This window comes from Phoenix dactylifera, unplaced genomic scaffold (assembly GCF_009389715.1).
Source record: "Phoenix dactylifera cultivar Barhee BC4 unplaced genomic scaffold, palm_55x_up_171113_PBpolish2nd_filt_p 000922F, whole genome shotgun sequence".
NCBI lineage: Eukaryota > Viridiplantae > Streptophyta > Magnoliopsida > Arecales > Arecaceae > Phoenix > Phoenix dactylifera.
This window is the reverse complement of record NW_024068282.1, coordinates 63,406-78,766: the sequence shown is the minus strand read 5'-3', so window position 1 is coordinate 78,766 and position 15,361 is coordinate 63,406. Positions and strand designations below refer to the sequence as shown.

The window sequence follows — 15,361 nt, the reverse complement described above, 5'->3', positions numbered from 1 at the left end:
GCTCGTATTATGTAGCCTTGAAACATGATAATGCAAAGAAAGGCCTTATCGAGTGTGTGTGTGTGTCTATACCGGATTCATATGTGCCACCAGGGAGCAGGCAATAATCGTCTTAAGACCGATCAGTCTTGAAGGAGAGCAGGAAATATATATTATAGCAATCGCGCTTGGATTATAAATGAAAAGAGTGGAACATTTTGGAAAACATGGGTAAGGTTATCTTTTCTTTTATTTTCACCATGGTAAGCAACAATCAAACTAACGTAGATTTGAGTGCAAAGTCCATTATTTAAAATATTATTAAATCATGGACAAACCAACATTCACTTTATTTTCTACGGGAAAATGAGAAGGGACCAACACGTTACAAAGCCCACACCTTAAGAATGGTCAGAACTAATGCGTACCACAATCAGATTTTCTTGCAGAAGATATTATAATGTTGGGGACGTGATTTAAGCAATCCCTTGGCTCCAGAAATCCCTCATGTCGGCTCCATGGTGCGGGTCATCATGGCCAGGAATTCATTCATGTCCACAAATCCATCACCATTCTGGTCCGCATGATTTATCATCCTCCTGCACTGGTCCAAGCTGTGATACTCCCCAAGTTTCTCCAACATACTCTGTAATTCATCTGCACTGATTCGCTCATCCCCATCTTGATCAAACATCCTAAATGCACTTTTGATATCACAAGTCTTTATGCCGTTCTTATGCACTTCCATAAACTCCTTAAAATCTAGGAACCCATCTCTGTCAAGGTCAGCTGCTTCAATCATTCGCTTTGCCTTACAGGCTGCATCCCTTTTCCCAAGCTTCTCCAGCAATGACTTGAGATTGTTCTCAGAAATCTTCCCACTTCCTTCTGATATTTTGTCAAACACCTGCTTCATCTCCTCGACATTGGGTTTGAAGCTGCGCATTAGATCAGAGACTTGCCTGTCTCTGATTGAGAGCCACTTCACGGGCTTCCGAGGGAGTCTCCTGGATATGCCTAGCTGAAAATTTAGAATTCTCAATTTTGACATTGTCTGTGGGGTTGGATGATGCAAAGAGGTCACATACAAATGAGCACCCTGAGATGCAGCCTTGAGAATTTGGCTGCTCAAAATTTATAGAATGTTATTTACCAGGTGACTTTGCACCTGGCTAGAAATTCTCTGTGGAAGCATAAAGTTTTGGAATTCTTATTCCACAGACTGGCTGAAGGGATGACATGTTTCCTTCAAACTCAAAAATCTGAATATTCTTTATCTTATCACCGACCAAGAAAAGGGATAAAAGATGGAGTGTGGGGACATTAAAAGAAAAGCATAAGAATCTGGAATACCGTTCACAGGTTGGAAGCATTCTTTACTTTTACAATTCTCTACCATTAGATATCAATAAAGCAAGGTTGAGGAAGGACAGAAATTGTATCAGTTCATCAAGATTCAGGATACATGTGTTCCAAGCTTATTGCAATCATCCGGATCATCACTTCAGCATCTAAAATTGTCGAAAAAATTCATAAATGCTAGGATTTTAAACTAAAACAGCAGCAGAATAATTTCAACTGCCTGCACCAAAATTAAAAATTACTTTTGCATTCATTTGTAAAGAAACATAAAGATCATGGATCAAAATTTACACGTCCAAGGGCAACAGATTAAAACTGCCTGTGAAAGCATCTGAACGTATTAAGGTGGCTTTCCATTGTCGAGATCCTCCATCACATCAATGTCCTTGCGGGCTGTTATTTTCTGAACATATCCTAAATAGCAAACAAAACATAAGAAATTGTTACATCAAACTGTTGGTGAGCATTAAGAATGGAGGTATGTTTTTATTCTCATAACAGATGACTGAACTATGCAAAATAAGGAAATATCAAAAGTCCAAATGTCGCCGCCCAGAAAGTGAAAAATATGTTCCAACTGCTAACACCATATATTCAAATTGAAAGGAAATAGATGAACTGCTATTGCACCTTCTAACTTCAACAGAGAGATCACATTAATCAAAAAAATGCAGCTTTTGCTAAAGAAAAGATGGGCAATAATAACAAAATCAAAGATAGCACACTAAACCAGAAGAAGGTCATTCTTAAATAAGATTACAGCAGTCTTAGAAGGAATAATTTATCCCCTGTGAAACATATCCATTTTCAAAGGAATTTCCAAAATGCTGAAATTCAGGGTAAAAATAATTTTACTTTTCTCTGCAACTCCATCTTTGGTATGTATGCTGTTGATCAGAATCAGCGAGAGCATTCATCACAGTCCAAATAAAACAACTCAATCATAGTGGATCATGGTGATGCATAAACATGAACAAGAGAGTCAACTCAGGTGTATCTGGTGGTCATAACAAGTGGGGGAAAAGATACAACAACAAAAAGGACAAAAATAATTTCATTTTATACTTAATATTATTTTCTATATTGTAAAATTTAAAATACTAGAATATGATATTCATTAACGTGTTTCATTTTCCATAGAAAATTGACAGTGATTCTTTGTTGTTAATTGCTAAGTTTTAAATGATTAACTAATTCACAATGAGTCTTGAAAATGTTCCAAATTTTCCTACTTTGATGTGTATATAACAAATAAATACCAGTCAATTAGTGACGCTTTCATAAATCTATACTCCTATATAATTTTTTTTGGTACAATGGGGGTACATCACCATTATAGAGCAGGGATTTTACTTTAGAGAACAGTATACTCCTAGACATATGAGGAGGTGCTTCACCACCACCAGAGTTCCCTCTACCAAGGAGTGCAACACTATTAACTCCACAGTTAATGTTCTTTTCCTTTTTTTTTTAACTCAACTTCTCTCTCTTTTTTCAAGGGAATCCAACCCAAAGTTCTCGCTCTTCCCCTCTCCCCTCTCTATGGGCTCGTTTGGTTCGCGGAAAGCATTTTTCCTCCTAGGAATATGATTTCTGGAAAAAAGATTCCTATGAAGAGAATGCCTGGGAATGTACTTTTAGCATGTTTGGTTAAACATGGGAAAGTGACAGATTTACAGAGTGCTTATGTTTGGTTGACCATCCAATTTCCTGAAAAAGTTATGTGTAATTCCTATTATACCCTTAATAAAAATTAGGTCTTTAATGCCTCTTTAATGCTAAAGGGCCTTTTTGGAAAAAATAAAGATGGAGTGATTCCCGCCTCATGGGAAAGTAACTTTCCCATGTTTCTCATGGGAAAGACTTTCCCATGAAATGCGAGAATCATATTCCCATAGGAATACAACTTTTCCATCTCTCTCCTTTGAAAACTCCAACCAAACAAGAAACATCTCATTACTTTCCCGTTGACCACACTTTCCCCCCTTCTTTTCCGACGAACCAAACGAGCCCTATGTGTGTTTGTGTGTGTGTTTTTCCAAGGGAGTCCAGCCCAAACCCCCTCTTCCCCCCTCAAGGAGAATCCATCTCTTTTGACTTTTCTTTAAAGGGCATCCTGAGCACGCGTATGGCATGAGCTCAATACTAGCAATAAGTGACAAGTATCTAATAGGCTCAACTCTGCCAATCTTTAAAATCTAAATGCCAGTCTTGCTATCATAGCCCAAGAGAAACTCTTTTGGTCCCAGAACTTTCCTTTTGGAGAGAAACTATTAGCTTAATCTAATGCTTGTTGTACCTTTATCTTTGCTCATAACAAGGTTCTCCCCCTTTTCTAACCAAAAAAAAAATCTGTAAAAGCTAAATTGAAGTTAATTAGCATTACAAGAGTGTTATGCATATCTATACTGCCATATACCATCAAAAACCCAACTGCTTTTCGTCCATTCGACCACAAACATCATATGTCCATGTCTATATCCAGTGCAATCCAGCTGAATAAAACAAAATAGAGCATGCTACCAATGACAGGAAACTCCATAATTTTTTTGCCCAAAAAATGCAGATGAGTTAGTCTATCTCTGGTATAATATGCTTTCCTATTATCTATTGTTAATGTCTCCAAGCAAGAAAGATGAAAAAAGGTGGGTTTTCAATCCTATCCAAGTCCTTCCCTGCACTTCCTTGCTTTTAGCTACAGTGATTCAACCAAAAGAGACAAAAAGACATATAGTCAACTTACCATCTCTCTTCATAGAAAACTTGGATCTCCATTAAGATATAAAAGCCCTACTTGTGTACCATGTGTTGAGCTGGTTCGCATATCCATGAGCTAAAGAGCCATCAGAAATTTCAATCCTACAATAGGCATTTGATAAGTGGTCCTTGCATGGTGTTCTATCCCTTGTACAAATATTAAAAGAAATATCCGAAAGGTGATAGTGCCTTGAACATATGAACAGCTTGACAAATATGGTAGAATCACACTTGAGAAGGCCTGGCATTAGGCCTATTCTTTAAAGATAGGAATCAGTAACAATAATTAAGCAAGTCATGTTTTACTAGTGTCCTCCCTCTCTTATCCCTCTTGTTTCATCTACTTCAAGGTCTCACATGGAAAAGGTGATAGAGAGGGAAAAATGAATAAGGGAGAAGAGGTTCAGGAAAGGAAGATGGGTGGGGATTGATTGATACTATTCTCAAGTAGAACAAATTGTAAGGCATCAAAAGGAAAATGAGAGGAGATGGGCAAAACAGTATTTTACAAAATGTGCTTCAAAAAGAGTGCATGTTTTCGCTTTTTTGTCTTTCTAGTCAGATTTTGTACTCTCCAGCTCATCGGGCATCATTCCATCCTGACTTCTAATAGAACCTTGATCACATCATTTGCATGTTTTATAAAGTAGTACATTTGCAAAGTTTTGAAGAGATAGTAGGATTAGGTGTGGCAAAAAACTAACCTGATCAACCCTGTGACTGACCTAACTTGCTTGGGCCATTTACCACTCAGCTCAGGTCAGCTACTTATGATCCACATTTTGCAAAGGTTGGCACGTAGCTTTGACCCATTCAAGTCTTGAGATGAAAGTTTCCCTGGGGTAGGTTCAGAATGGGTCATGCCTTTCCTATTAGGTCAAGATAGCCAAAACAGGCCCTTTTTAGGCATGGTTGGATGCCTTGTTGTTAGTTGTTTGGTTCTCTTTCAGAACACTGGGAATCAAGTAAAATACAGACACTTTGGGTCGGGTCATGTGGGTCAGATCAGCTTAGAGGAAAAAAGATTAAGCTACAGGTCAATTAAGTGGGAAGCAGATCATAGCAACTGACCCATGGGAAGTTCCAATTGAAAAGTCTCTAATGGGTCCAACCAGGAACATGTCAGTACTGCAAATATTACTTTTCTAGCCAAATCCAATCCAATTCAACACATTGTCAACCTCATTAAGATTCTCCTATCAAGAAAATCAGCAAGGCAAGGTCTCACGCTATTAGTTTGATAATATGTTTAATTTCTACATGGATAAATTATGATATACTAAATTATAATATGTCTTAAATTTAATTTCATATTCAGGTGTTAGAGGTAGTTTGTGGGTTCAAGAGGAGCCATCTTTACTTTGAGAGAAACTTATGAAGACATAAGAATCGGTGAGAATCAGGTTTTCTATTTTTTTTCTTAGATTACAAAAAAGTATGATACCGATAAAAACTGGTTAACTATAGAACCTTATGGTTATGCTTATGTTTAACAAGTATTCTGATAGAAGAATTCCTTTTTCAACACTACTTTTCAAAATAAAGGAATGCAAAGGTGCTGATTGAGATATTTTGCTTGCTACTTTTTATTTTTAATCTAGTTTTAGCTTCAACTTCTTGTATCGTCGTATTTTCAAGTTTTGTCTCAGTACAAAGAGATGAATTTAAAAGAATTCACCAGTTTACTTCATCAAGGTTGACTGATTTGGATTCATATTTTTACAGTATCAAAATTTAAATAAGGTAAATTTGATCATGATGAGATCATGGTAGTAATACATAATAACTGAAGCAAGAAATAGATGGTAGGCCTGTCAAGGTTGACATGTGAAGCATAACTCATTGTAGAAAAATGAAATGCTGAATCATCACAAGAACATGAGTAGTTCAATACCAATTTTTCAGAAAATTATCTTACATGAATTATAACACGCTTTTGCTTGGAAACTCATTTTTCTAAAATTCATCAAGCCGGGGTTTTCCTTTCCAGCCTATGTTAGTATTTCATAGTCCAAGAATTTATCTGCCCATTAGACTAGCAGCAGCAAAGGATGTCAACCACATACGTGATCCAAACAAATTGCAGATACCATCAATATTAGTCATATGAGATTGTTGTTTTCCTAAACTATGCAATCCTTGTGTCATAAAATATATGGTTTTCTTGCTCATTTCTCAGGTCCGTGAATGCAAGACTACAAAACAAACACCTTTACTCGATACTCTTTTCCCAACAAAACAATTGCCAAACCAGAAACAGCAAGGTGGGGAGGGGTCTTGTGTTTAAAAGTCAAATCATGAGAAAAGGAAGGGGAACATCCATTTGGTGAGGAGAAAACAGAGGACCAGGTCTAGGAATAGACAAACAATATAAGGTCAAGGGATAAGGTTATTTATTTATGCAAGTCAAAGCATGAGAAAAGGAAGGGGAACATCCAGTTGGTGAGGAGAAAAAAGAGGAACTGGGGACCAGGAATAGACAAAAAATAAAAGGTCCATGGCTAAGGTTATTTGTTTATTATGGCAAGAGCTTCCTCTCAACTCCATTTTTTTAAAATTTCAACTCCTAATATTAATGAACCCAGCAATCTTGTGCTTATCAAATACTACATGGGAGATGGAAGTCTGGCTTTGGAAAATGAGGACCCAAAAGAAGTCATAACCGAGGATTTCACTGGTCAAGGTGGATATGTAAGTTAACAAATCCGCTATACACATATACAAGCCCCACTGCAAACTGGTTAGATTAAAGCCATAATGGACTGGTTCTTGTTAATAGAAAAGTCATTCATGCTGTCTGTAGTAAATTAGTTGCAGCTGGTCAGAAAAGCCTCCTATTGTTGTTCAAGCAGTTTGATCTTTACATTGCAGTCTTACTATGAGTACATTAAAGAAAAAATATGGTTGTTAGGGCTTTGAAAGAGAGGCTTTTATCTGATTGCTTTAAAATGACCAAAATATTGTGGCAATATTCCTAAGCATTACCCTAATCAAGATGAATTTTTCCATAATAGTGAAAACAAACAATAATCCTAAACTGAAGCAGCTAATGCTAATGAAAGAAGATATCATCTATATGTTTCCTCAAAATTTTGATACCTCCAACCTCTCATTCTTTTCTACTAAGAAATGTAGTGACTTATGTGCATGTTGGATTGGTAGAAGTCTTAGACCTCGCACCACCGGCCTTATTTATCATCCATTTAGTCTACTTCATCAAGATTGCTATGTTATGCTTTCCATGGTAGTCAAAAGCTGGTCAAGTCGACCAGTGGAGAACTCAAAGCCATTTCACATGATCTACCTTTTTCAGAAGTCGGAGGCGCCGCACGATGGTTCTTATCTCTCCCCATTCATGCAATCCGAACGTTTGAGGATGTGGTGGACTTATTCATCATAAAGTAGTTGCACCAAGCAGATCGTCCGCCGTGCTTGATCGAGTTGATTAACCTTTCTCAGAGGCATTTACGGGGATCAAAGAAAGTACTGTTGACTTCATCCATCGGTGGAGGAATCTTGCATCAAGAGCGACCTTTTCAATACCTGAAAAGTATCAAATCTTCCTATCATATGATATGACTGTTGGCTCTTTTCCCTTCCAAGTAACTTTCTCTTGAATTAAGCATCAGCTTCCAGGTTTGCTCCAAATGCTTGAACCATCCATCTAGTCATACATGGAACCTGTCAACATGCTTTACCTTCTCCTTCCTTAGGCCCTGTTTGGTGTTTTTATAGGTAGTAGAGCTTGTCTATAGAGCTTTGGAAAGTAGAGCTTTCACTAATAGAACTTTTAATAAAAGTTGTTTATTGTTTGGTAAATATATTTCTTAAGTGTCGAAGAACCCTAATAATTGTTTGGTAACCAAACTGAAAAAGGGTGCTTTTAGTATTAGAAAATGATAATAAAGAATATCGCATCGTACTTTCAATTATATAATTATTTGTACTATAAAACTGATTATAAAATATTTTTAATTTATTAATTATTATGATATTATTAATGTAATATGGTATTATAATGGTATTATATTATTTATTATTATCATATAATAATATTATTATAAAATTATGATAATCATGATAATAATATAGTATCATCACAACATAATATTATTTTTACCATATTATATTATATTTTATTTTTTATATTGTATATTATTATAAAGTATTCTTAATTTAAAAATTAATTTTTCATATTCTAATCTAGATAATATAATTATTTTTATGGGTGATTATCAACTATTAAAAAAACAAATCTAGATGATTATGGAAATAAAAGAATTTTTTATTAATTTTTTAAAATTCATTGTAGAATCTCATACCCGATTCTCTTGAGTAAGACTTTGGAAAGCAACTCCTCGATGCTTCTCAAGTAGAGCTTTTGTTCAAAAGCTCCAAATTAGAGCTTTTCCTTGTAGACTTTTTTCAGCTTTTGAAGAAAGTAGAAAGCTATATCAATTTTTTTCCAAACATCCCAAAATGATTCAAAAGAGCTTTTGACCCTCCAAGAAGTTCTTTTTGGCTTTCCAAAAAGTAGTATTAAACAGTGCCTTACATCAAACAATAAATTGTCTTATGCTATGATGCAAAGATCAAGGGCCTCAAACATTCTAATGAGCTCCAAACAGGATTTGTCGTCAACCATGACGTCATAACTTTTCCCACTCCTCAATTCAAATAATATATTGGACATGGAAAAAAGATATAGCAAAAAAAAGTTTAGCATTAGGGGAAAATCAGAGGATCAGAATGCTTTTTACCAATTTGATGTAGCCCCAGGCTTACCTCTACACAACAGTGAGTTTAAAGGGCCTTTAGATGAAAATACTAGGATTTCAAAGGGATTTCTGTGCATCATCTAGAAATCCAACAGACAATGAAGCCGTTCAAGGTGTGAAGAACCTTAGAGTGGAGTTTATAAGATTTCTATGGCATGGCTAAAAGAGGAGGGAAGGGCCTTACTATGTGAAAATGTCGACTAAAAATTCAGCATATACAATAAACACAGCTATATTAGAAAGATAAAACTGAGGGAGCAGCAGGTTTTATCAAAGTTTTCAGCATAAGCAACATAATTCTAGCAAATGATGATAAGAAAACAAAGGAGAGAAAGGAGAACAAAAGGAAGTATTTAGAAGAGAAGTTAAAAGGAGGGATGGCACCAGATGGCTGTTGGAAAAGAAGAAAAAAGAACCTGTTTGATTCTAATCTTAATATACTCATGGACTGCTTTATTAAAAGTGAAAAAGAAAAAAGAAAAACTATCTAATATGAAAACCCCTAAATTAGCCATAAGATTTTCCTGGCCCCATATAAGTGGGAAGGAAGGAGGTATCCCTATTTGGACATATGAATACTCAAGAGGAGAAAAGGGAGGACAGTGCACTCTTTTCCTCTTCCACTCATCCCTTTAGGGAATAGCCCAGTCAGTTAGGCCCATAACTAATATGTTAAGGCTTATGTGGCTTATCTGATTAGGCCATGCAATATCATTGCCCAGCTAACCACTAATTTTGGCCTGAGATCTTTTAATCTTAGCCCTTGGCTAAATCAACACACTAAAACTGAAAATCAATCAGAGAAAATGACAGAAAATCAACAATCTACCACCAAATGTGTCAGTGATCCACATGCCTCACAGCCCTTCAGTGCATTATTTTGCCTTCTATTCACAGAATTACATCAAGAAAATTAGAAAAACCATAGCAACAATATCTACCCTCCCAAAATAACCATAGCAACAACATCTGCTCTCCCAAACTCTATTTTTGCGATGAACACAGTCATCCATGAAAAAGCAAGGGTGGGTGGACCAAATATTTATGAAGATTTACTGCTATTCTTATTTCATATGGATGATATCCAGATAGCTTAATTCTGAGCTACTCAAGGTTCGTAATTGAACATGAAGTTGCACAACTGTCTGCTTGAGCAAACTAGTACCAATAACAATGCAACAAAATTGCAAAGGCTTGACATTCAAAAACCCCACAGTAGGATGGATCCAAGCATATCTTTTGGTCTGATTATTATCAAATGGGAATACAATCTCATTAGCACAACTTCTAGAAGCATAAGAAGTGCAGTTTGCTCCTACTAAGTTTGAAAGAGCTACATATATGTGATGGATGCAAACATTGGTTGCAGATATATAAATCAGCTAGAAATAATTCCAATAGATAAGAATTCTATTCCACTTGGGATGCATGAACAATGCATTCGGCTTAAGCATAAGTTGCAAAAGCAAGAACACTAAGAAACAACCATTAGAAATTGGAGGAAAAAAAGAAAAAGAGTTAAACTGAATGGAGTGGTTCCTTTGAATGTGAAGAAGCATTGGCAGTAGTTAACCAGGCAAATTCAAGACTTTGGCAAAAGATGTTATGGTGGAATTTTTAATTATGAACAATATACCAAGCGTACACATAGTCTGACAAAATGGAAAACAAGTTCCACAAGTTAACCCACATCAACCCTCGACTATACCACCAAGTATTCGAAATATGCCCACTAAAATACGATATAAAGAAATGAAAAAAAAAAGCCCAAAGAGAGAGATTTTATGATCTTTAGATGTTGCAAGACTGGATACTTGAACACTACATGCGTTTTACCAACAAATGCCATATCATTGTAGAAGAAGCTAAAGAATTGCACATCTATAAGAGCTAACAAGGATCTCATGTGCGGTTACCAAATAGGCATATCTGAAGAACCCTGTTATGTGATCTAACAAAGGAAGCCAACAAGTTCCATTATCAGACTAGAAATACAAGAGTATCTTCCAATTTCAAGTGATTTATCAAGGAAACAATCATGTAGAAAGATTTTTGAAGGACATAATATTGAGAATTTGGTCTTTGGTACTGCTAAAGAGGCTAGTTTCGAAGACAGAAAATATAGAGAATCATTGCATATTGCCATGGTTGATATACCAATAACAAGACAAGGCACAAGGAATACAGGATCCTTTATTAAATGTGTGGACGAGTTATGCACAGAGGAAACAAGTGGAGAGGGACTCTGCTTAAACCTTATTCTATTGGTAAAAGGAATCAAAGGAGATGAACAAGTTAACTGTTTGATGTAACATTAGAAAAACACCCCTATGATGTCGGAATTCATTTATTTTACAAATAAAAATATGGAATAATCGATTCATCTATGAAGAACAAGTCCTTTTCCCTCTTTTTACTTATACTAAAATCACAAAATAGCGAAAAGGTCCATGTATTACTATGCTAGACAGAAATAGATTTTATTTAGAAAAATGAGAGGAAAGTTTCTCTGCAGATTTTCCCTTTTTCATTAAATATCAAAAGAAAAGGAACCACTCCTTACCAATTCCAAGACAAGGAACACACTTGCATATTATCTCGCGCCCCTTTTTTGTTATAATAGCTAACGAACCCCGTCCCCTGGCAACTCTTACACTTGCCCGTCCACTCATACACCACTTCCTTGCAATCCTGCAAGAAATAAAAAACACCATTTGCGAATCAAAACCGAACAATGAAGAACAAGAAGAGTTGAAAAGCATGAAGACGAACCTCAACATTGGGATCGCACTGGAGGCGGCGATCGATCTCCTCAGGCGTGGCCGGGGAGGAGTTGGGATAGGTCATGGGGAGGGGAAGGGCATCGGAATCGTCGACCAAATAGCTCTCCCGGTCGCGGGACCACCACCACCACTTCTTCTTCTTGCCGCTGCCGTCCTTTCTGTCCTCCTTGGCGTTCACCCTGATGCCGGGGTCCCGGGCGGCGGCCCCCCCGTCGGGCTCCTGCCGCCTCCGGGGGCGGAACCAGTCCGGCGAGGGGGCTGCGTCGGAAGCCTCCGCGGCGGCGCGGCAGCGGAGGAGGGAGAGCTGGGAAGGGGAAGAGAGAGGGGGGAAGGTGAGCTTGGGAGGGGCGGGGATGAGGGGATTGGGGTTCGGAAGAAACATTGTAGAGTTAGGGTTTGGGGTGGGAGGTCATATCCTCCTCCCCCCGTTCTATGTCCCTCTACCTCCCTCTATCCACGAAAGTTCATCGACAGGTACGAGGAGGGAGAAGAGAGGAATGACTGCGGTGCCCGCGAGATGGGTGGTAGATAAAATGGACGGGTCAGATCCTATGCGCCGCATATTTGCACCGCATTTGCTGTACAGTTCTTGATTGATGCCACGTGATTTCGTTTAGACCCAATTCCTCCCCCCCTTTCCGATCCTCAGAAAGGTTCAGCCGTACTTTTCTCACGTCTCTCTCTGACATCTCGCTTTTACCTCTCGACGAGGCTCCTCATCCACGGGTTTCCATGGGGTTCGAATTTAAGCACGTCCGTCTCTTTCTTTCGATCTCGGAAATTCTAACAAATCTAAACTCAAATCCTCATAAATACCCCACCGAGCCACCTCCATCACAAACCATCTAACTCGACGAGATTGAGTTTACTGATTTCAAGACCCTATTTGGAAGAGCTATCAATAAAAAAATATTTTAAAATAGAGCTGAAAAAATAGAATTTTTTAAAATAGAGCTTAAAAGCTATTTATTATTTAATAATTATATTTCTAAACTATTGTAACACTTTAATATATATATTTGGTAAACAAACTGATAAAATACTTTTGTATAATAAAATTACTATAAAGGAGCATAGTATTATATGACGGAGCATAATAAAATATAACATGTATTAATATATAAATATATGATATATTACTGTAATTATTGGAAAAAAATGGATTGCCCCGAAGCACGTAGGCACACCGCCGGCGCGTAACAACATGTTTTCGACTCCAAGGCGCTCAACCAGGCACCGACCTCAAAGGCGCCGACCTCCATGCGCCCGGCCAGAGGCGCTGACCTCAAAGGCGCCGACCTCAAAGGCGCCGACCTTCAGATGCCCAACCTCAAGGCACCGACCTTCAGATGCCCGACCTCAAGGCGCCCGGCCTCCAGGGGTGCCCGACCTCAGCATACCCGGTCTCGGCATCTCCGACTTCAAAATGTCGAGCCGACCTTGTCATCCACATGCTGTGGCCACGCCCTGCGGTAACCTCACCGCACCGTGCTCCGCTCACTAGCCATGCCACGACATGTCAACCGAGGGCCATGCTCTGAGCGACTGTCAGCAATTAATGTGCATGGCCTCCACCGATCTTCGGCTTACTCAACAATTAATGCGCATGACCTCCACCGATCTCCGGCTTACTCAACAATTAATGTGCATGGCCTCCACCGATCTCCGGCTTACTCAACAATTAATGCGCATGCCCTCCACCGATCTCCGGCTTACTCAACAATTAATGCGCATGGCCTCCACAGATCTCCGGCTTACTCAACAATTAATGCGCATGGCCTCCACGAATCTCAGGCCCGCCACAGGAACCAGTTGACTCACTCAACCACGTCCGGTCACCCACAACAACTCATTGGCTTCAGTCTAGCCCTCCACGGCAATGCATTGATTCACACAATCGTGCTCAATCATAATGGTAACCCATTTAATTCAACTGGTCACATCATAGGTAACCCTGTATCCCTTCTAAAAGGGAAAGACTCTCATCCTGATGGTGGTCGGGCTTTTCACTCCAGCATACAATACATCTCCTTCTCCAAATTAAGCCCCCCTCTGACTTAAGCATTGGAGGGCTGGCACCAAGAACCCCGGCCACCGGCTTTTTGCAGATCCTCCGGAGGACGCAGCCCGCTGACGTACCATCCGCACCAGAGCTCCTCCTCCTCAGCCGAGCGGTCACCCCCAGGTCCAATTTCCAGCAACAGTTGGCGCTAGAGGAAGGGCCCCGAGTCGCGGCCATAAAGCTAAGGAGCAAAGGAGCTTCCAACGCCTCCCAGCATCCCACATTAAGCCCTGAACACTCAGCCCAGAACTCGCCGCCAAGACCTCCGGCGGACCCAGTCTCCCAAGTCCAGCCAGAATAATTCAACGTTCTGATGCAGCAAATTCAAGCTTTGGCTACAACAGTCCAAGGCCTGCAGCGTGTGGAGGCTTTCTCTATGCCACCTCCATGGGCTCCGGCCTAGCCAATTCTCCCTCCAAACGGATCGGCACCCTCAGGTCAAAATCTCCATGGCTCCTCGAGGGCCAACAATGGAGAACAACACTGCTATCAAGGCTCAACTCAAGCGTCTCTTCGGAGAGAACCGCTGGGGAAGAGTCTAAACAGAAGGCCGCAGCCTTCGGAAGCCGAGTCAGCTCCGTGTCACCCGCACTGGAGCAAACTACCATGGCGGTCCCCAGGGCGGGGAGCTCGACAAGAAGGTTGAGAAGCTCGAGCGCCAGATCGAGGCGCTCCACAGCCGAAAGGCAAGGCGCAAGGGTAACTTTGAATTCACCACCAAGTCGCCTTTCTTCCACCAGATTGAGGACGAACCGGTCCCACTAATGTTCAAGATGCCCCAAGTGGAGCCCTATAATGGAACTACCGACCCTCTCGACCACTTGAAAAGCTACCGGACCCTCATGGCACTGCAAGGGTCCTTGGAGGCCATGCTCTGCAAGGCCTTTCCAGCAACTCTCCGAGGAACGGCTCGGCTTTGGTTCTCCGGGCGAAAGCCGAGCACTGTATCCTCTTTCGAGCAGCTCGGCAGGCAGTTTGCCACCAACTTTGCTACCAGCCGACGCCAGCGGCGAACGTCGGACTCCCTCCTCGACATCAAGCAGAAAGAGGGAGAGTCCCTCAAAGACTACCTCGACCGCTTCACCGCAGCAACCTGAGAGGTCCGCGAGCTCGACCAGTCGATAGCTATGTCAGCGCTAAAGACTGGAGCTCGATCATATAGGTTCCTCTTCTCTATTGAGAAGAATTTTTCTGCTGACTTCATCGAGATGCTGGCCCAAAATCGGAAGTACGCGAAGGCCGAGGAGGCTATCGCCTCCAGGCGAGGTGCGGCCGAGCAGGCCCCAAAGAAACAGAAAAGAAGCTGCGAGGAGCGCGGCCGTCCGAGAAGCCGGTCTCCTCGTCGAGATAAGAACTTGCCTCGGTTGAGGAGTCCACCTTGACAGCGAGCGTCGCCTCGGCCGAGATCCCCACCTCGGCCACGGATGCCCCCGGAGAGGTACGAGAACTACACTTCCCTCAATGCACCTCAGGCGGAGATCCTTATGAAGATAGAAGGACGAGACTACCTCCGACCTCCGCCCTCGATGCGGGACACAGGAGCCCAGCGCTATTCAAGAAAGTACTGTCGCTTCCACCAGGACCACGGCCACGACACAGAGGAGTGCTTCCAGCTCCGAGATGAGATCGAAGCACTCATA

General features: G+C 40.4%; 2 protein-coding genes across 2 annotated transcripts; both read right to left on the bottom strand.

Annotated features, from left to right (window-relative positions):
• Nucleotides 1-484: 484 nt before the first annotated feature.
• Nucleotides 485-1,030, bottom strand: LOC103718387 (calmodulin-like protein 30). The gene has a single exon (XM_008807182.2). It carries the CDS (start codon nt 1,028-1,030, stop codon nt 485-487), a length of 546 nt encoding a protein of 181 aa, XP_008805404.2.
• Nucleotides 1,031-1,354: 324 nt separating this feature from the next.
• Nucleotides 1,355-12,245, bottom strand: LOC103718382 (protein disulfide-isomerase SCO2). Its single transcript, XM_008807174.4, is given in 4 exon segments — nt 1,355-1,755; nt 11,440-11,488; nt 11,490-11,567; nt 11,649-12,245. Coding segments are annotated over 4 exon segments (594 nt in total). The 5' UTR covers nt 12,042-12,245; the 3' UTR covers nt 1,355-1,681.
• Between the last annotated feature and the right edge of the window lie 3,116 nt (nt 12,246-15,361).